The sequence below is a fragment of the Dromiciops gliroides genome, chromosome 3 (assembly GCF_019393635.1).
Source record: "Dromiciops gliroides isolate mDroGli1 chromosome 3, mDroGli1.pri, whole genome shotgun sequence".
Lineage (NCBI taxonomy): Eukaryota > Metazoa > Chordata > Mammalia > Microbiotheria > Microbiotheriidae > Dromiciops > Dromiciops gliroides.
In genome coordinates, this window is record NC_057863.1 from 360732109 (window position 1) to 360753791 (window position 21683).

General features: G+C 38.6%; 1 protein-coding gene across 1 annotated transcript in view; it reads right to left on the bottom strand.

Annotated features, from left to right (window-relative positions):
• The window catches only part of EPC2 (enhancer of polycomb homolog 2), a 183503-nt gene extending 162471 nt beyond the window's left edge, over positions 1 to 21032 (bottom strand). Inside the window, 2 exon segments of the mRNA XM_043995732.1 lie at positions 20587 to 20670; positions 20672 to 21032. Coding sequence (XP_043851667.1) covers positions 20587 to 20670; positions 20672 to 20740 — 153 coding nt within the window. The 5' untranslated portion in view covers positions 20741 to 21032.
• Between the last annotated feature and the right edge of the window lie 651 nt (positions 21033 to 21683).

Below are 21683 nucleotides of genomic sequence, written 5' to 3' on the forward strand. Positions count from 1 at the left end.
CATACAGGCATATTTTTCTTTCCTACGGGCAAGAAATTTGACAACTGTCAAATTAACCAAAGCATTACTTATAATTAATGTATAAACATATAATGAATGCTCACTATATATCAGTACAGCTATTGTGAATCATCATTCATAAGAAAACCATGTAATTCTGGTGAAAGTATTGGCTAGAGGAAGAGTCTGTACATCATATGGCTAAGCATATATCCAATAATTACCGAATCAATACTAGCTACTACATGGTAGTATACTTTCAAATACACTATACTAATATCTTATCAGTAATAAAGAAAGTATAAAGAGAAAATTCAGCAATCCTGAATTATGCATAATTCTTTCATAATAAAAGTCACAATACCTAATTTTTGTAGGTGTTTAACAAAGTTTTGCACACACATGTTTCTATACCGATATAAATGTGCATGCATGTGAAAAATCTGACCATTAAGCAAAATTTACTTCAAAATAATGTAAACAAACCCACAGTTTTAATTGACTTTAAGGTAGTCCAAAATCTTAACACAGCATAATATACTGTGTATAGTTTGTACAATAGGAATCAACAAAATGATGAATAAATTTGGAGAAGTAGGCATAACTTTATATATTCAATTTTATCTACTAAGACCCTCAATGATCAACTAGGATTTAAATCAAACCATTATAGTATAATAGGGAAAATGGTTTTTATTCATTTATACTTTTGCCAAAATTTGGTGTAGAATGAAGAAAAAAGTCCTCATAATAAATTCTATGAAGACATATAAATTGTTATACTGGTCCCTTTTTTTTTTAATCCACTCCCAAAATGACATTTAGTCAAAATATCTCCACTACATTGTGAGCTTCTTAAGAAGAGGGACTTGTCTTTTCCTTCTTTTTTGTATCCCCCAGTGCTTAGCTGGCACATAGAAAATACTTAATAAATGTTTACCGACATGATTTAGACATAAAAGGTGATACTATAGGTAAATTAGGAGAGGAAGGAATAAATAGTATACCTCTCAGATCTTTGGAAAGGAGAATAATTTATAACCAAACGAGATAGAGAATATTATGAAATGCAAAATGGATGATTTTGATTACATTAAACTAAAAGGTTTTTTTTTTTTACAAACAGAAGCAATGCATCTAAAATTAGAAGGGAGACAGAAAACTAGGAAATAAATGTTTACTGACTGACTGGATGACTAGTTTGAAGGCTATGAAGGTTAAAAAGAACACTTGCCCAGCCCCTCCTTAGAAAAAGGCATATCCTAGATCTCATCTACCTCAACTTCTAATTGGTAGAGACCAGCACATATAGGAGATTCAGCTACAGGGAGAACAGCAAGATTCTTAATATTTCAGGATACTTATCACAGAATTGGGAGCCTAGAAGGGCACAGTGTACCACCAATGAGAAAGAAAAAACGAGCAGGAACTATGAGTTCCCTTTGTGGGAGAAATGACAATTTGAGGGGTGAGAAACAGGGGAAAGGTCATATGGCCGGAACAGAAAAGAGTAAGGAGACACTGGGACACTGACAGGAAGGTTGGGGATAGTTCTGGCTGCCCAGGATGAAGCTGGGCACTTGGCACTAGCTCTGTAGTATCCAGAATCACTGATTCAACCATGCATTTGTTATACAGCTGACCAGAATAAATAGTGTCCTTTGGGCTACTGGTTAAAGGAAAGCTAACCAGCTTCACAGGGATGAAAAGACAGGAAATAACTGGGCCCATCAGTACTAGGCTATTTCCCAAATGAACCATCACAACACAATAACGCTCACTACCTAAATGTTCTACTGCTTTTATTTTCTCTTGATGTACTTTCCTCTCTATTCCAGTTTTTCCTCTCCTCAACACTGCAGAGAATGTTTAAAAATATATAAGTTAGGCATCCTACTACAGTGGAAAGTATGCCAGCACTAGAATCATAGATCTGAATCCTAGCCTTGTTTATTACCTACATGACTAGGCAATTCACTTAACTTCTCTGAGCCCCAATTCCTCATCTGTAAAATGAAGGAAACAGACTAGATGAACTCTAAGGTTCCTTCTAACTCTAAATAAACCTATAAGCAAGCATAAATGTTTTCTGTTTTAAATTTGCTCTCAGTTTGGGAACTGTAACTGACCAAATGTGGTAGGAGTTGTATGTATTTTATAAAAATTGAAAAAGTTTCTGTGTAAGGAGGCCAGTCTAGGTATTTGGTTGGTCCAATCTACTAGGGCACTGCTTCATGGCTGGCCAGAGGTAAAAAAGGCAAGCCAGTAACTAGATGGTATGGCAGAAATTTAGCATTCACTCCTATTGCCGTGTAGTGATGTCCTCCTGACCTACCAATACTTGCAGAGGCATAGGAGAGTAGTCTCCTTAGCTAAAGGAATCATATGGTCCCATAACCACTACAACATAGCATCAAGATCGAGAACCAGAGAAAAATACAGTTCTCGTTCTCATATGGCAACAACCTGATTAGTTCAACAAAAAGTTAACATTCCAAACAAACCTACAGAGGAGGGCAAAATTCCTCCATTGGTCCTGACCCCAAAGCAGATATCATTTGGTTTTCTAATTCTATTCTCTCAAGGTTCCAACTCAGTAAGACTTAGGACCACAATCCAAAAATCAATAGAGATACAACCATCTGGGAAAGCAATTTGAAATTATACATATGAATTTACTAAAATTTGCATATCCTTTTACCCAGAGATTCCACCACTAGGCTTATACCCCAAGGAGATTATTGATGAGAAGTCTCTACATAAACCAAATATTTATAGCAGCACTTTTTGTGATAGCAAAGTTGGAGGGGGGGGGGGGGAAGTGGAACAAAAACCCATCAGTTGAGGAAGGACTAAACAAATCTGGTACATGAATTTAATGGAATAATTCTGTGCTGTAAGAAACTATGAATAGGATAAATAAAGAGAAGCATTGGCATATGTATGCAATCTGATGCAAAGTGAAGTGTAGAGCCAAGAAAACAATATACGTGACTATAACACTATAAATGGAAACACACACACAAAAATCAAAAGTGAATGTTGCTACTTATTCAGTGCCATACAATCACACTACCAAAAATAGTATTTTATGGAGTTAGATAAAAATCATAACAAGATTCATCTTGAAGAGGTCAGGAATATCAAGGACCTTAATGGGGGGAAAAAGTGATGGGAGGTTGCTTAGCCACCTACAGATCTCAAACTCTATTACAAAGCAGTAATTACCAAAACAATCAGGTGCTGGCTAAGAAATAGAGTGGTGGATCAATAGACTAGATTAGGTACACAATACAGAGTAGTAAATGACCACTTACTAGGGGCATCTATGTGGTGCAGGGCATAGAGCACTAAATCAAAAAGACTCATCTTCCAGAGTTTAAATCTGTCCTCAGTTCCTCATCTATAAAATGAGCTGGAGAAGGAAGTGACAAACGACACACTCCAGAATCTTTGCCAAGAAAACCCCAAATTGGGTCACAAAGAGTCAGACACAAGTGAACAACAACAAAGGAAAATAACTAGAATAATTTAGTGTTTGAATAAGCCCAAAGATCTGAGCTTTTGGGACAAGAACTCTCACTGTTTGACAAACACTATTGGAAAACTGGAAAGCAGTATCGCAGAAATTAAGTATAGCCTAACAACTCACACCACATATCCAGATTAAGGTCAAAATGGGTATGTGATTTAGACATAAAGGATGATATCATAAGCAAATTAGGAGAGCTTGGAATAGTTTACACCTGTCAGATCTATGGAGAAGGGAAGAATTTATGACCAAACAAGAGAAAAAGAACATTACAAAATATAAAATGGATGAGTTTGATTATATTAAATTTAAAAGATTTTGCACAAACAAAACCAATTCAACCAATATTAGAAGGAAAACAGAAAACTGGGGGTGGGGGAAATTACTGCAAGTGTTTTTTATTAAAGGCCTCATTTCTCTAAATATATAGAGAACTGAGTCAAATTTATAATACGTCATTCCCCAATTGATAAATGATCACAGGATATGAACCAGAACTTTTCAAATGAAATTAAAATTATCTATTGCCACATGAAAAAATGCTCTTAATCACTATTGATTAGAGAAATGCAAATTAAAACAACTCTGAAGTACCACCTCATACCTATCAGACTGGCTAATATGACAGATAAGGAAAATTATAAATGTTGAAAAGATGCAGGAAAATTGGGACACTAATACATTGTTGGTGGAACTGTGAACTGATCCAACCATTCTGGGGAGCAATTTCAAACTGTGCCCAAAGTACTACAAATTTGTGCACACTTTTTGACACGGTAATACCACTACTGGGTCTGTATCCCAAAGGAAAAGGATCTATTTGTACAAAAATATTTAAAGCAGCTCTTTTTGTGGTAGCAAATTGGAAACTAAGGGGATGCCCAATAATTAGGGAATGACTGAACAAGTTGTGGTATGTAATTATAATAAAATACTATTATGCAATAAGAAATGATGAGCAGGATGGTTTCAGAAAAAAACTGGAAAGACTTACATGAACTGATAGAGTGAAATGGGCAGAACCAGGAGAACAGTGTATACAGTAACAAAGACAATGATCAACTATGAACAACTTAGCTTTTCTCAGAAATACAATGATTCAAGACAGTTTCAAAGGACTCATGATTAAAAATGCTATCCACATCTAGAGAAAGAAATGATGGAATCTGAATGCAGATCAAAGCATACTATTTTTTTTAATTTTTTTTTTTTTGCAGGGCAATGAGGGTTAAGTGACTTGCCCAGAGTCACACAGCCAGTACATGTCAAGTGTCTGAAGTCGGATTTGAACTCAGGTGCTCCTGACTTCAGGGTGGGTGCTTTATCCACTGCGCCACCTAGCTGCCCCAAAGCATACTATTTTTCACTTTTCTTTTTTTAATCTGTGTTTTCTTTCACAACTTGACCAATATGTTTTGCATCACTGCACATGTAAAACCTATATCAAGCTGCTTGCCTTCTCAGAGGGGGAAAGAGGAAGGAAACAGGGAGAGAATCTGGAATTAAAAATTTTAAATATATATATATATAGTTTTTACGTGTAATTGGGGAGAAAAATAAAACATTATTCAAAAAAGTGAATGTTGCAAAATTATAAAGAACAAGCATGGGGGGCAGCTAGATGGCGCAGTGGATAGAGCACCGGCCCTGGATTCAGGAGTACCTGAGTTCAAATACGGCCTCAGACACTTAACACTCATTAGCTGTGTGACCCTGGGCAAGTCACTTAACCCCAATTGCCTCACTAAAAAAAAAAAAAAATCATAAAAAAATAATAATAAAAAAAAAAAGAACAAGCGTGGGTCCAAAAGAGACAGGAGAAGACGTGCCCAGTCCTTGCAGAATTAAGAGGTCTGTTATTGTGGTATACTCTTGTGATGTACTGCTCAGTTCTGCTGATTTTTTTTTCTTTTAAAACTTCTTATTTGTTATGTGGGCTATTCAGGGGGAAGAGATATTGGAAGAAACATTGGTGATGTAGAAAACAGAAGTTATCAATAAAAATATTTTTAAAAAAAAATTAAATCATTATAAATCAAGATTTGTCTCAGCCTTCAAGGCTTTCTCTCATGCTCACCATGCAGCTCACAATTCAGTCCATTGGGAGAAACTGCTAGGACTTCCATTCCTCAAACATCATTCCACATTACTGAATTAATAGCCACTAAAGTCTAATAGAACATTCCTATCTTAGAGAGGGCAGAGTAATCAAGAAAAACAGTCATACTCATGAGCTAAGTCCTTGGAGAAAGGGTGGTTGAAGCATTGGGGCTAAGGTCTGTAGAGAACCTAACTGTCCCAAAACTTCACTTATGGGTAATCAATAAATTCAATACAACCAAGTGAATTTTTCAGGAACCAATTTTCCTGTTTGTGGATTATCTAAGATTCTATAATTCTCCTCCTTCAGGTCTGAGATTTATGTGGGCCTTTCAATTTATTCATTATCATTCCTGACTGCCCACGTACAAAGATAACTGAAAACTCTAGTTGGGGGGGGGGGGGCACAAACAACAATAACAATAACAAAAACTACTGGGCACTACCCATAGAGAAATAAAATAACAGATATGAGTACCAGAGGAAGTACAGATATAGAATTGTTCATGATGTCCTTTGTAATCATTGTTAGCTCTTCTTTCCCACAAAAGAAAAAGCTGGAACTTACTCCTTTCTTTCCAAAAGTGGAGTAACATCAATGTGGAACTTCAGTTATTGTCATTTTGGTTGAAATATTGGTTATGTTTTTATTTTTCTCTTTTAAAAAAAATCATTAGTTCTAAGGGCTGGCTCCCTAGGTAGGGAAAGGGAACAGAAAATAAAGGTTATATAAAAATAAGTGATGTCCATCAATTTTTTAATTGTTTAAAATAAAACAAAAAAGTTAAGAGTAGGAGATGAGCAGGCAGAAAGTCAAACATCTGCTTAAACAGCCTTTCTAGCTTTCCTGTCTCCTATTATTTGGTCTCCCTGCCTCCAGTCTCTTCCCTCTTCAATCCATCCTCCAAATAGTTGCCAACTGATCAATCTAAAACATTGATATGACCATGTAATCAATTTATTAAATTTGGGGTTTTAATCTTCAGTGGCTTCCTATTGCCTAGAAAACAAAATACAAACACTTTTGTTTGGTATTTCAAGCCCTCCACAATATGGTTTCCAACTACCTTTCCAGTTTTATGCCAGTCCTTCCCTTTCACAATACTATACTCCAGTGTGTAAGGAATGTATGGGGTGTTCAAGGAAGACTAGCACCTCTGTTGTGAGGGCCTGTTGAACCCTTCTCAGGACTAATCATCCAACTTTGGTATCAACTTGGCACTCACTCTCTTACCTGGGGCTTCACCCCAGTAAACCCTCTCAACAGAAAGGCTAACCAGGCTGAGGGTAATTAACAGACCTCAAAAACCCATCAATAAATATGGGGGCTTTCTCCCCAAGTATCTAAAGATTTTCCCCAGATGAATGGGCAGATGAATTTGTTCCAACAGCCATGAAGGCAACTAAAGCAGGCACTGTGGAGCACTTAGAACTTGGTCAGACACTGAAGACTCGAAAGTCATTCCCCTCATCCTGACTTCTGTCTTGCCACTGGCCTTCAATGATTTAGGAAAAGGTAGCAAGGCTGAAAAGTATATGGGCAACTCTGCCTCACTTAAATATAATTCCTGCACAAGTCAAGACATTACCCTGTAACATCACTGGTCTTCTTTGAAAACGAAGGACAAATAGCTATATTCCAATCAAAATAGGCTGTGCTCCTTCCAAAGACAGGCTACCAGGTAACCTACATCACAAAAGGAGACACACACCAATGATGATCAATTTACTGGAGTATTAAGATATACAGCATTTAGAGGGATACACAGTATGTCTATAACAATGTCTAATTCTCTCTCTTTTTTTACCTTATTTTTGATTTCTGGAATAAAACAAGCATTTCCATAACATAGCTCAATAAAAATAGGATTGTACATGAAACTACAAATCTACTATGCACAACCTATTAAAATATGCAACAACAACAACAAAATGGCGTATGCCTGACTGCTGTCCACACCTGTCAATGTTATCTCTAAGTATTTCTGCAATAGTCTAGAATATATTTTTTCCATTTCCAAGTAGCAGAAAGAATCCTTCCCTTCTTCAAAGTAGATTGGTTGCCATCTCCTACACAAGACCTTTTCTGATTCTTCCCTACTACCCCATTAATAGGAATTAACATATTATCTCCTTGAAATACTTTGTATACATTTTATATTTACTTGTATTTATTTTTATTACACTGTATTCTCCCAATAGACTACAGACTCCTTTGAGAAGAGGGAATGTTTAGATGTCTTTGTATCCCCAGCACCTAATATAGTACCTAAGCATATAGGAACAGAGATAGGGATAGAAAGTGTTATAGTGAAAAATCTAGATAAGGAAACACCATCCACTAATGCAGGTCAGCACCTTCTCTGCAACTTATATGGTCTCAGTTGCCTCCAGCAGGGCTTCTTAAACTTTTTCTATTCATGACCCTTTTCACCTGAGAAATTTTTATGAGACCCTGGGTACACAGGTATGTAAAATAGGCGTGCAAATCAAACAAACATTTACTGCCAAAATTTTTCCAACCCCTACATTCAGTTACTGGACCCCATTTAGGGTGGAGATCCACAGTTTAAGAAGCTTTGGCCTAGATCATTGAGAAGTTAAATGATTTGCCTAACTCCCAGCCAGTATTTGACAGAAAGGAGCAGAACTCAGGTTTTTTTTTGGCTCTGAGGCGAATATTCTCTCTACATCACTTTTCAAAATTTTAGCTATAATTAAGCATAGCCAAGGTTGTACCTTTGTCCTTCTAGTGCAAGGGTTCTTAACCTGGAATCTGTAAAGCTGCTTTTTAATTTTGATATCTATTTCAGCACGACTTGTTTCCCTTTGTAATCCTGTGTGTTATAATTTATGCATTTAAAAACTATTTGAAGTGGCTTCACTCCAAGAAGGAAAGCTTCACCAGACATCCAAAGGGGCCCATCACACCCACAAAAAAGGTAAAGAATCTGTTCTACGGGACTTTTCTAGAATACTCTAAAAAAGATAAAATTTTAAGGTGTTTTTAATGTTCTTAAATGTTTTAAAGCTATTTTGTTACCCTTTATTTTGTTCTTCCTCCAAAGTCTTGCATGTAGTAAGTACTAAAAAAAAAAATGTTCTCTGGTTAAATTGTTCATTCCTCTCCTTTCTCAACAACTGAATGGCAATTAGACAGTTATCACCATGAGTGAATAGGAAAAGAAAATAGTGTAACAGGTAACCTAGAGGCAATTTTAAAATCTAGGCTGTGATCCACCTTCAAAGCACCAAACTGAACTGGAATAATATGATGGAATTCTCAATCTGGAATATATTCAACTAATGTAGGACGGACATGGAATAATCAAAGATCAGGTTTCACAAAGACTTGATTAATTACATCTGCAAAATGTTTAACAAGGTATTCTGTATCTCACACCTATCTTATCACTACTAATCCCCTAGGCTTCCCCTGGGCCTCTCTCTGTCCATGAAGCCTCTCCTAACAACGACTGACAAACCATCAGTAATGCATTCCCTGCTGCTCTCTGCCTATCTAACTCCTCCTCTTCCTTCAAGATCTAAATTAAATTACACCTCCCAGAAGTTCTCAGGTCACTGTGATTTTGCCTTTTCCTAACATTCCACAACACTTAACCATTTAGCACTTAACTATATTCATTCTCCTATTTTAGCACTTAATTATATTTATTCTCATATTGTACCCTAACATTTCCTATGTGTAATCTGTGGGGGTACAGGTGATGTCATTCACTTCTTTCATATCCTCCACAACACTATGCATAGATTTCTTCCTTAATATATTTTTGATCTGGACCTGTGACTTGAAAATCCATTGAAGAAAATTCCCTCTAATAAGGCAGATCTGAAACAGTTCAGCAATTTATAATCTTAAAGAGTTTCTTGGGATCAGCAGAAAGACTTAAACCCAAGTCATACTGACTCTAACACCAGTTACTAATTACTACATGCTGCCTTTAGTTCAATTGATGTGTATAAATTAGACATTTTAAACAAATGTATAGAATCATAGTCATTGCTATATTGGTTTCACTCTAACTTGATATGTTAATTATACATCCTACCACTTTCTCAATGTCTAATTTAGTGCTACAAATTCTATTTCCTATTGGACTTTTAAATTTTCTACAAATTTTTATGCCAAATTTTTCTCCAGTCAGGGCCTTAATGGTTTTATGTCTCAGAAAGGCAAACTGAATATATTTAACTGTAACTTGTTCTTCATTCTAGGTACAAGCAGTAAAGATGTAAAGCCACATCACCACTTAAAGCCAAAGGACAACAATAACACATTATAAGAGATCCACTTAAATAAGTTATGTTTTGAGCCTGCAGTATTCACAAAGCATTGTGCCAAGTACAAATACAAATGAAGAATGAGACATAAATCCTGCCTTCAAGGAGATTATTATCTACTTGACAAAACAAGACTAACTCATACGAAACAACAAACATCACAAAATGGCACAAGATTAAATGCCCTATTATGTGGTACAAATTTATAGTGCAGAGTAGTGCAACAGAAAAAGCAACAGCCTAAAAGTCAAAAAACCTGAGCTCCAGTCCTAGCTGGAGTCAGTCATTCAATAAATATTTTCCCCCAGTTATGTTTCCCTAGTTTTAGCAACTGATTTTATGTAAAAGCTTTAAAATTCTATATAATCAAAATCATTTATATAATCATTTTATATAATCAAAAACATTTTATCTTCTCATGATCCTCTCTCTATCCCTTGTTTAGCCAGTATCTTCCCCATCCATAGATCTAAAAGGTAATTTCTTCCTTGCTCTTCTACTTTCTTTGTGATGCCACCTTTATGGCTAAGTCATGTACCCATCTGAAGCTTATCTTGGTATACAGTATGAAATGTTGGTCTGTATCCAATTCCTGCCAGATTATTTTCCAGTTTTACCAGTAGCAAAGATCTTTAAGTTTATAGAAGAGGAGTTGACTATTTTCTTCTGTATGTTTCTTTCCACTGAGGGACTTAATCTATTTTTTTAGCACTTTACCTCATTTAGATCTGTTTCTTCATTTGCAAAATAAATGTGTTGGTCTAGGTGTTTTCCAACATTTCCAAGTGTGAGGACCCATTTATAATATCAAAAATTAGAAGGACCACATGCTTTTGAATGAGAAAATACAAATGACAAAATACTATTAATTCAATAACTTGTAGATGAATTTGTATTTTACTAATCATAATAACACAGACATTTTTAAAAATCACATGTATCTATGGGCTACAGATAGTCTACTGAAAGTATGTATGTTTGCTTAGTTCAGCACTATAAATTACTATGTAAACAAAATGTTTAATAATGTTAAGTTTGATAACATTTTAACATTTAATAATAAAGTTTAATAACTAAAACATCATATTAAATGTTATACAGGGGCAGCTAGGTGGCACAGTGGATAGAACACTGGCCCTGGAGTCAGGAGTGCCTGAGTTCAAATCCGGCCTCAGACACTTAACACTTACTAGCTGTGTGACCCTGGGCAAGTCACTTAACCCCAAATGCCTCACTAAAAATTTTTTTTAAAAAAATGTTATACAGATAAAAATTTTAAGATACATTCTACTTTTAGAAAAACTTATAGGGGCAGCCAGGTGGCACAGTGGATAGAGCACCGGCCCTGGAGTCAGGAGGACCTGAGTTCAAATTTGGCCTCAGACACTAACACTTACTAGCTGTGTGACCCTGGCAAGTCACTTAACCCCAATTGCCTCACTAAAAAAAAAAAAAAAGAAAGAAAAACTCATAAACAAAAGACTAGACTTTTACTCTTTATCAAATTTTATCTAAGCAACAGATAAATGATGGAATAACTATATTCCACAAAAGGAATATTTTACAAAATAACAAGAATTTTTTTCATTAAGTCCCTTCTCTCATCAATAACAAATTAATCCCTATGCTTATAGGATTAAATATTCTCCAACCAGGATTCAATACCATTTCCATAAGCTACCTGGCGGCACTCAATTATTCAATAAATGAGTGCCTTCTATGTACAAGGCATTTTTCTAACATTATCTCCCACTATTCCCAACTACAAAACACTCTTCCATCTATGCTAGTCTACAAGTTTCTCCCTCCATTCTACAACCCTACTAAACCCAGAGCCTTCCCTGACTATCCCAATTCATAGTAATTCCATTTTCCTCAGAACTACTCAGTATTTATTTCTAATATTCACAGAATCACAAAATGTTAAGGTTAGAAAAGACCTCAGCAGGCAGGTAGTCCAACCTATACTCAGGAAGAACTCCCATATGATACCTGACATGCCATCAATCCAGCCTATGTTTGAAAACCTCCAAGAAAGGAAACCTACAACCTCTCAAAAACTTCCTATTCCATTTTGGCGTGCTCTAAATTGTCAGCAAAGTTTTCCTTACATGAAGCCTAAATCTGCAGTTCTGCAAGTTCCACCCATCTCTCCCATTTTTGTCCTCTGGAGGGAAAAAAAAAGTTATAGCCCTTCTTCTGCATGACAGTCTTTCAAATACATGTTTGAAGACAAGTAACACATTGTCTCCTTTCCCCCCAGACTACACAGTCACAATTTTTTCAACCATCCAAATTGCCCTCCTGGTATACTACACTACTGTATTTTATCTGACCCATTTCTAATCTCACTAATTAGACTATAGGCTCTCTGAGAACAGCAAACATCAGAAGTCATAGTTTAGATATCCCACATAAAAGTCAATACAATCAATCTTGAATACAGAAAGTGATGAATAAATTATGACTGATATATTCAAATGAGTTTGAAACAATCAGTTTTTAAATAATCATTAAACAACTTTTCAGGAATATCTCTATTATGTGAAGTTATGCTATATTAAACCCTACAATAAAGATAAAAGATATTCAAAACACTATACTCTATCAAATTATGAATTTGAATGTATTTTAAAAGATAACTGTAAGGGGCAGCTAGGTGGCGCAGTGGATAGAGCACCGGCCCTAGATTCAGGAGTTCCTGAGTTCAAATTTGGCCTCAGACACTTAACACTTACTAGCTGTGTGACCCTGGGCAAGTCACTTAACCCCAATTGCCTCACTTAAAAAAAAAAAAAAAACGATAACTGTATAAAATTTTAAATTCACATTGTGAGACCTCTAACTCCAAAATTGTCTCCTAGCTAGCACCATGACAGGGAAAATGTTTTGGAATTACTCAACTAATGTTTCATAAAGGTACTGACTCTGCCTTAGTAAATAAAAACAGGAATATTATTCTAAGTGAGCAGCTAGGTGGCACAGAGGATAGAGCACCAGGCCTAGAGTCAGTAAAACCTGATTGCAAATCCTCCCAAAGACACTTAGTAGCTGTGTGCCCCTGAGCAACTCACTTAACTCTATTTGCCTCAGTTTCATCATCTGTAAAATGAGTTGGAGAAGGAAGTGGCAAACCACTCCAGTATCTTTGCCAAGAAAACTCCAAATAGGGTCACAGAGTCTGACACGACTCAAACAAGTGAACAACAAATTATTCTAAGTAATAAAACAGTGTTTTCCACACTCTTCCTGTGTACTTTGATATGCACTTTTAGACATACTAGCTAAGAGTTATTCATATAACCACGATGTTGCCAGTACTGGGGAGAAACTATGCTAGTAAGGATAGATTACTTCTCACTGCTGGTGTTGTCTTGCTAAGAAAATACCATTAAACAACAAAATGTCACACATTCAGAGTCAGTTTAAAGTAATTGAATAGTAAGATTAATGTTAAGTTTAAAAAGATTAAAAATGTTTTAAAGGCTTAAAATACAACAAAATACTCTATGGAAAACAATTTGATATCCACCTGATTCTCAAAAGGCAATTTGGGAACCTTGCAGAGCCTAGGGACCATTATTATGATTATCAGTTACTACTGCACAGCAACTTGAGAAAAAAACATGGAGTAAAGTGGTATATAATGCCATCTATGCTGTAGGTTGCATTTTTTGAGTCTAGAAAAAAAATACAAAGGTTCTGGAGGGGGCAGCTAGGTGGCGCAGTGGATAAAGCACTGGCCCTGGATTCAGGAGGACCTGAGTTCAAATCCAACCTCAGCACTTGACACTTGCTAGCTGTGTGACCCTGGGCAAGTCACTTAACCCTTATTGCCCCACCAAAAAAATAAAAATAAAAAAGATTCAGGAGACTCAGAATCTCCATGCTAAAACTTACAGGCAAATAAACTGTCTTGTTATTTAAAATGTCCTGGTAAAATTTATTTGTGTAAATAAAATTTTTTCCAAAACATTTATACTATGTAGAATCTATATTCTCCTGCAATTTTATATAAAATAAACTTTACTGTGAAAGGAAAATATTATTTAGTTCTTATTCATTAGAAAGTTATGAAACTGGGCATACACTGAACCTATTCCTATTCATTAGGCATATTTATGAAATTAAGTATATAATGCACCAATATGCAAAAAGAAAAAAAATCAGTAAAATCCTTATCAGGGTCATGCTTATAATTCTACTATAATAGGCACATTTTTATAAGTTAGAGATCATATAGTTCATTTATTAGTTTAAGAATCTGCAAACAGATCCTGTGGTAAAAATGAAGGATGGGAGAAATAACCAGAGAACTCTACTGGTACTGGTATATTATGATTACCTACAAAATGTAAAAAGACCTAAACAAAGACATTCACTGTGAACTTTGTGGAAGAATTATGGAAAGACATGGACAAGGATGGTATAGGATGAGAAGGCATGACTGGGTTGAGATCCAAATTGATAGGAAAAATATGCACATGGATAAGAGCATGGATCCCTTAAAAGTTTTAAAGCAAGTTGCCTGCAATGCAAAAAATGTGTAATTCTAACACATGCAAAATTACAGTATTTACTCAGACAGTAAAACAACAACGACTTTTATAAAAGCAGGGTACCATATTTAAAATAAAAATATTCTGCTTGCTAAAATAAAAATAAACAAGTATTAAATTTTCTATCTAGTCTTCTTGCTTTGGTTTTCTTCATATACACATGAATAATTCCAAGAAAACCATTCAGTACATTTTTCTGGTATCGACTCCAAAGCAGAAAGCATCAAATCTAATACTAGTAATCATATCTCACATTTTTACAGGACTTTAAAAAGTGTTTTGACATAAATGATCTCATTTTATCCTCATAACAACCTGAGGAGTCAAAAGAATACTGGACTAGAAAGAACAAAACACAGGCTAAACTCAGCTCTCTTATGTGATAGTCATGAAACTGTGGGAAAGTCACTTAACTTTTCTGGACCTCAGTTTCCTAATCTGCAAAATGAGGTAAGTGAAAAATAGATGCATTCTAAGGCTTCTGCCAGTTCTAAAATTCTATGACTAGTATATTCTTTGGGAATAGAATTTAAACAGTCCATCATAGGATACAAAATTCTTTAAAGTAACAGGCTGGTTATGCCCTGCTCTTCTGAAATACAGGGTAAGGAATTTATAACTAACTTCAAATCCTGAATTCACTAAAACTGCCAAACAAAGGTCAGATTTTTAAGGGACAGTGGAGGCAGTGGCAACACTGGCATATGCACATATGGCCATAGCTAACACACCAAAGACAACCACAAACCAGCTATTTGGCAATCACCATAGATCACAACCTCAGCTCTTCTGAAAATGTTCAAAAGACTGTTCCAATATTGTCACTAAGAGACACAATGTTAAATACCTAAAAATATAAATCAGTATTTACAAGTAAATTTAAATTGCCAAAAAAGAATCCTAATACATTCTATCCCTTCTCCAACAGATTGCTCCCTCTATCATCCATATTCTCTGACAAATCTTCAATTTCTCTCTTTGACTGCTTTCCTCCAGCCTACAAACATACCCACCCCCACCCCATCTACCCCACCCTACCCTCCAGGCAAAAAAAAAAAAAATTCTCCCTTAATTTATTCATCCCTGCTAGCTACCATCTACAATCTCATATATCTCTTCCTTTTTGTGACAAATTTCTTGAGAAAGTCCTTTACAAGAGGTGCCTCCACTTCCTTTCCTCTGACTTCCAACCTCATCCATCATTCAACCAAAACTGCCCTCTCCAAAGTTACTAATGATCTCTTAAATGCCAAATCCAATAGTCTTTTCTCAATCTTGACCTTCTTGACCTCTCTGCAGCCTCTGACACTGTCAATCACCTTCTTTTTGACACTCTCTTCAAGGTATATTGAACACTACTCTTGCCTGGTTTTTCTATTTGAACATATTTTCTGTCTCCTTTGCTGAATCTCTGTCCAGGAAACACTGAGAATGTTAAAGGTAGGTGTCTCCCAGAGCTCTATCTGGGTCTTTTTCTTGTCTCCTACACTATTTCGCTTGGTAATATCATCTCCCATGGATTTAATTATCATCTTCTATGCTGATGATTCTCAAATCTACTTAACTAGCCCTAACCTCTCTCATGAACTCCAGTCTTGCATCTCCAATTGCCAACTGAACATCTTGAACTAGATGTCTCATAGACATCTTAAACTCAACAATGTCCAAAACTGAACTCGTTATTTTCCCCCTCCAAAAACCTTCCCCTCTTCCTAACCCCCTATTAGTGTTAAGTGTACCTCTATCCTACTAGTCACCCAAGCTCACAACCTAGATGTCATCCTTGACTCTCCTTTTTCTCCCTCCTCCCCTTTATCCAATCTGTTGCCAAGAACAATATATTTTATCTTTGAAACATCTCTCCTATATGTCCCCTTCTCTCCTCTGTTGCCACCACCAAGCTTGTATCACCTCATACCAGAATAACTGCAATAACCTGCTGTTGGCCTCCCTGTCACAAGTCCCCACTCCAGTACATCCTGTACTCAGCTGTCAAATCCTTGGTTTGACATTCCCCTCTACCACCAGGACCACCACCATTCCAGTCCTCTTACACTTTACAGGCCTGCCATGTCTTCTGTGATCCAGTGACAATGGCCTCCCTAAGGTTTCTCCAACAAGACAATCTTTATACTGGGCATTTTCAGCAGCTGTCTCCCATTCTTGGAATGCTCTCCCTTCTCACATCTACCTTATAATTTTTCCCCCTTGCTCACCCAAAGTCTCAGCCAAAATCCCCTTAATTTTAGGGCTTTCTGTTAATTGTCCCCAATCTATCTTTATAGATAGCTTGGTTTGTATATAGTTTTTGTTTTGTTTTTGTAGGGTAATGAGGGTTAAGTGCCCAGGGTCACACAGCTAGTGTCTAGTATCTAAGGCCGCATTTGAACTCAGGTCCCCCTAAGTCCAGGACCAGTGCTTTATCCACTGCACCACCTAGCTGCCCCACATAGTTTTTTGTAAGTTATCTTCTCCATTAGACTGTGAACTCCCTGAGAACATAGTCTATCTTTTACCATTCTTTATATCTCCAGTACTTAGCACAGTGCCTGGCACATAAAAGGTTCTTGATAAATACTTACTGACTGACTTGACTTGACTGAAGTAGTAAGCCAAAAATCAGTAAGTTTTTTGTTACTGTATATAATTAACTGGTGAGAGGTTGCATTACCTAGTGGATTGAGAACTGGCCTTGGAGCTAGGAAGACCTAATTTCAAGTCCCATCTCTGATACATACTTTGTGAGCTTGGGGAAGTCACTTAAACTCTAAATGTTCTAAGTAACTAAGACTATAAATTGCAGAAAAGGTGCCTACCTGCATTAGTAGAGGATATTTGTTCATCGACTACAGTCCCTATCCTAGAGTTAACTAGTGCTAAAAAAGATTGCCCTTTGGGGTATTATCACATTTTAGGAAGGAAGTTGATAAACTGGAAAGCTTTGATGTATCAGAAATACCAAAAAAAAAAAAAGTAACCAAAGTATTCACTGAGGTGCAGACTTTTAGCTGAAAATTATCTTTTAGATATGGCATCCAAAAAAGTTGTACTATTAAGCTGAATTAAGACAGGAATAATGTTAGCTGTAATCCTGGACAGGTCACTTAACCTCTGAGTCCTTGAGGCAACTAAGAGTATATGTACCACCAAAGGAGGTGACAATCTGCATTGAAAGCTTCCTGGAGCTGGGTAGGAGGAGAGGGAGAGAGGAAAGGAAAGAGGAGGAAAAGGAAGAAAGGAAGATTAATAGGTGCTAATACAACATTTTAGGAAGGATGTTAATAATCTAATGAGTGTCCAAAGGAAGGCAACAAAGTTGGAAGGCATCTCAATACCATGCTACAGGAAAATCAATTGAAGGAACTAGGATATTTAGCCTGCAGAAGAGAATACTTAAGACGACACAGGATAAATGTTTTCAAATGACAGGTTGTCACATAGACAAGGAGTATGTTTATTCTCCTTGTCTCCATAGAATAAAAAATGGATATAACTTGTAAAAGGACAGATTTCGGCTTGATTCAATGTTTTAACAATCAGAGCTATTCCAAAGTGGAATGGGCTGGGGCAGCTAGGTGTCGAAGTAGATAGAGCACTGGTCCTGGAGTCAGGAGGACCTGAGTTCAAATCCAGCCTCAGACACTTGAGACTTACTAGCTGTGTGACCCTGGGCAAGTCACTTAACCCCAACTGCCTCACCAAAAAAAAAAAGAAACAAACAAACAAACAAACAAAGTGGAATGGGCTGACATTTCCCAACATGAACTCTTTAGGCAAAGTCTGACCACTTCTCATATATGTTGTAGGAAAGACTTTTTTTTTCAGGTTTACCTGAAATTTATTTATTTATTTCAGGTCTCTGAAATGCCATAAAATAATCTGTGCATGACAGAATCAGGATCCAAAAAGATATGGACAGGATAAAATGAATAAGCTGATTCTAATATCTCCTAGGAGTCCCTTGCTTTATAAATGAGGAAAAGTGAAATCCAGAAAAAGTTTAGCAATTTGTCCAGGATCAGTAAGCTATAATCAGTCATCTCCAGACTCTGAACACAAATCTCTTGAACTTTAGTCCTAAGCTCTTTTTACTACACTAATTATATACAACAAGAGTAGATGGATTTATGTCCTGCCTTTTTGAAAGCCTAAAAATGTGTATATATCTTCAGAAATTTAGTCTTATAAGATCAAAATTGTTGAAAATTCCTAAAATCAAAAACTTAACAAAATATGAGGAAGCAGGCGGTAGTGGATAGAGAGCAAACCAATACATCACCAAGACATAGAATCTTGTTCTGTCTCTCATGCATATTGGCTGTAGGACTCTGGCTATGTCATTTAACTTGTCAGTGCTCTAGGCAACTCTCTAAGACTACACATTGTGGAGAAAAGTGTCAACTTTAATTAAGGGAGGAGTTTTCTCACCTTAGAGTTACCTAAACCTGTATTATGACAGATCAGAAGCCTATCCCTGATAAGAGGAAAATAAAGTAATTCTTCATCCAGAATAGAACTTTGTTATTTTAAAAGCTAGTTCCATAAGCAACCATGTTACTGGTGCAATGGGTGAAAATATGTAAATTAAATAACTCCTATTCAAGCATCACGTCATCCATCAATTTTACTTTTTATTCTAGGTTTTTTGTTTTTTTGGAAATTTGTTCTCCAAAAGTCTTGGAGAACATATTCTCCAAGATCACAATGGAAGAAGGAAGGCTGCATTCAGAAGTAAAAGCACCACCATCTTTCCAAGTGGAAGAGTAAGTCAGTAATTCAAATTCTAAAGGGAGATGTGATTAAATCACAGCTGGAAAGTAGTAATAAGAGGGCAATACAATGAGGTCAGAAGCATGAGCAGCCAATCAAAGACATAAAAGTGGTTCCTGCGATATTAATAGTCAAAGGAAGAAACCAATCACAGAGATGCAAGCCTTCTTTTGACAGCCACAGAAGCAGGAGAACCAATCCACACACACCGGGGGTTGACAATGAGGCGGGGAAGTAGGTTCATTGAAGAAATTCTTGAGGGTGCAGTTACTATGAACTCTGCATGCAAGTAAAAGCACTCGAGAGGTCACAAACACCCAGCCATCGAGCCAGCTGAAATTCAATTGCAAAAGTCAACCCCATAACAAGAAAAGCATTCCATCCCAAAAAGGCACTGCAACAATCCACAATGTGGTATTCCGGACGAAAAGGAACCTACAACTGAAACGTCCAAATCTCAAAATGAAAAGAGCAGCGACCCTCCCTGACAAGTACCATAACGGGTCGCCCGTATTCCACTGAAAATGCACTGCCTCGTATAGAACAACTATGTACACCTTAAGCTACTGTGAAGGCAGCAATAAAAAAAATGGGTCTGCGTTTGCATGGTGACCGGCTTTCTGCAATACTGCAGGCTGCAATGTAGTGGTCCCCTAGTCGTCGCCGTAGTCGTCGTCGCCCCGTCTCCCCCACCCCCCCCCCGCAATGCTGCACTACGGAGTGCTTATCCCTGCTGCATTGGGGATGGGAGGATGGGGGGGGGGAGAAATAGAGGGGGAAAGAGGAAGAGCAGGAGGAAGACTATCTTGCAGGGATAAGATAGATATTTGTTTTGAGATCGTCCTACTTCCCCTAAGTAATGTCAAAAAAAAAAAAAGGAACCCGCTACGACAACCAAAAAAAGGAAAAGAAATAAGTCCCCCCCCCCGCAAAAAAAAAAAAAAACCCGAAAAACAAACCTTTCTGGCCCCCAAGGGGCCCCGGTGCATAACCAAGTAAGAGGCACTACGCAAAAGCGGCCAGCGCATCCCCCTGCGCCATTCCTAGACGCCGCTTACGGCAAGGCCCCCATACGGCAGCGTAAGCGCCGCGGCGAGCTAATCACAACACTGGGACGCCAACAACATGGCGGCCGCGGAGGGCTCTGCGCTGCCGGAGAGTTTACGCTACTCCGCCGGCGTACGGTCCCCATGCGGCGGAGCAGCGGCTGCGCCCTCCAGCGTGCGTAGAGCGCTCCGTGAATGGCGATGCCCCGACTGACAATGGGGAGGGGGGGAGGGAGGGGGGAAGGTGGGGGGGATAATAAACACTCGAGGTCCCTACCGATTCCTCCTCCTTCTCCATCCCGGTGGGCATCTGGGGCACGGCCCTGTTGATGGAGACGCAGTCGTTGAGGTCGGGCATGTCCCTTGCCGCGGTAGATGGGCAGCGGTTTGGCGGCGTCCAGCGCCCGCGCTCGGAAGGAGAGTTTACTCATTGTCTCCCCGCCTCACAGGAACAGCCCGGGCGGCGGCGGCGGCGGCGGCGGGGCGGGCGAGGGGGGGGGAGGGCTCCCGCCGCCTCCTCTCCTTCCTCAGTGCAGCACGGCCGGCCCGCTCCTCCTCCTCCTCCTCACTGCCCCCGTCCACAGCATGGGCGCCCACCCCGCCCGAGAACAACCCACCGCCGCCCGCGGCCGCTTCCACACACTAGATCCGCCGCTCGCCCGCCCGATCCGCTCCCTGCGCCATGGCCAACATGGCGGACATTACCACAGCGGCGGCGAGCGATCCCGGCAGCCCGCGCGAGGGCGCGCCCCCGCCGCGGGGACGCGCCTCGTCCTCTCCCTCCCTCCCTCCCTCCCTCCCCTCCGTCCCCTCCCTCCCTCCCTCCCCTCCGTCCCCTCCCTCTCTCCCTCCCTCCTTTCCTCCCTCCTTCCTCTCTAGTCCGCTCCCCCTCCCTACCCACTCTCTCTTCGGCGCGCCCCCGGTCCGCGGGAGTGTGCGCGGGCCCTGGGGCCTCCCGGGCTAAGAGGACTGGCGAAAACCTTGCGCCCCACCGCCAACCTGACTGCTGTCAGGTGTGCGTGGGTTGCCATGCACTAGAACATGTGTCCCCTGCTTCCTCAACCCATCCCACCCATTCACGCCACCGGGAGAAGGAGAGCGCCTGGAAAATGCATGCTCACCCCTAGATCAACCCATGGTTGCTTAGGCAAAGTAAGAGAGTAAAACTCTCATCATCATATACCCTGTATTTATACAGTGCTTATCTCCAAGCCTGACCAGAACACACTCTTAATTCATCCTCACAACATACCCAGGAGGTGTGGAAAATACCGTAGCATTGGTCGACGCGGCTTGTTAACAGAACTCCAGCCTAGTTTCCACCTTTCTGCAGCCAGTTTTGCTAGCCCAGACCACTTTTTCTGCACCCTTTTT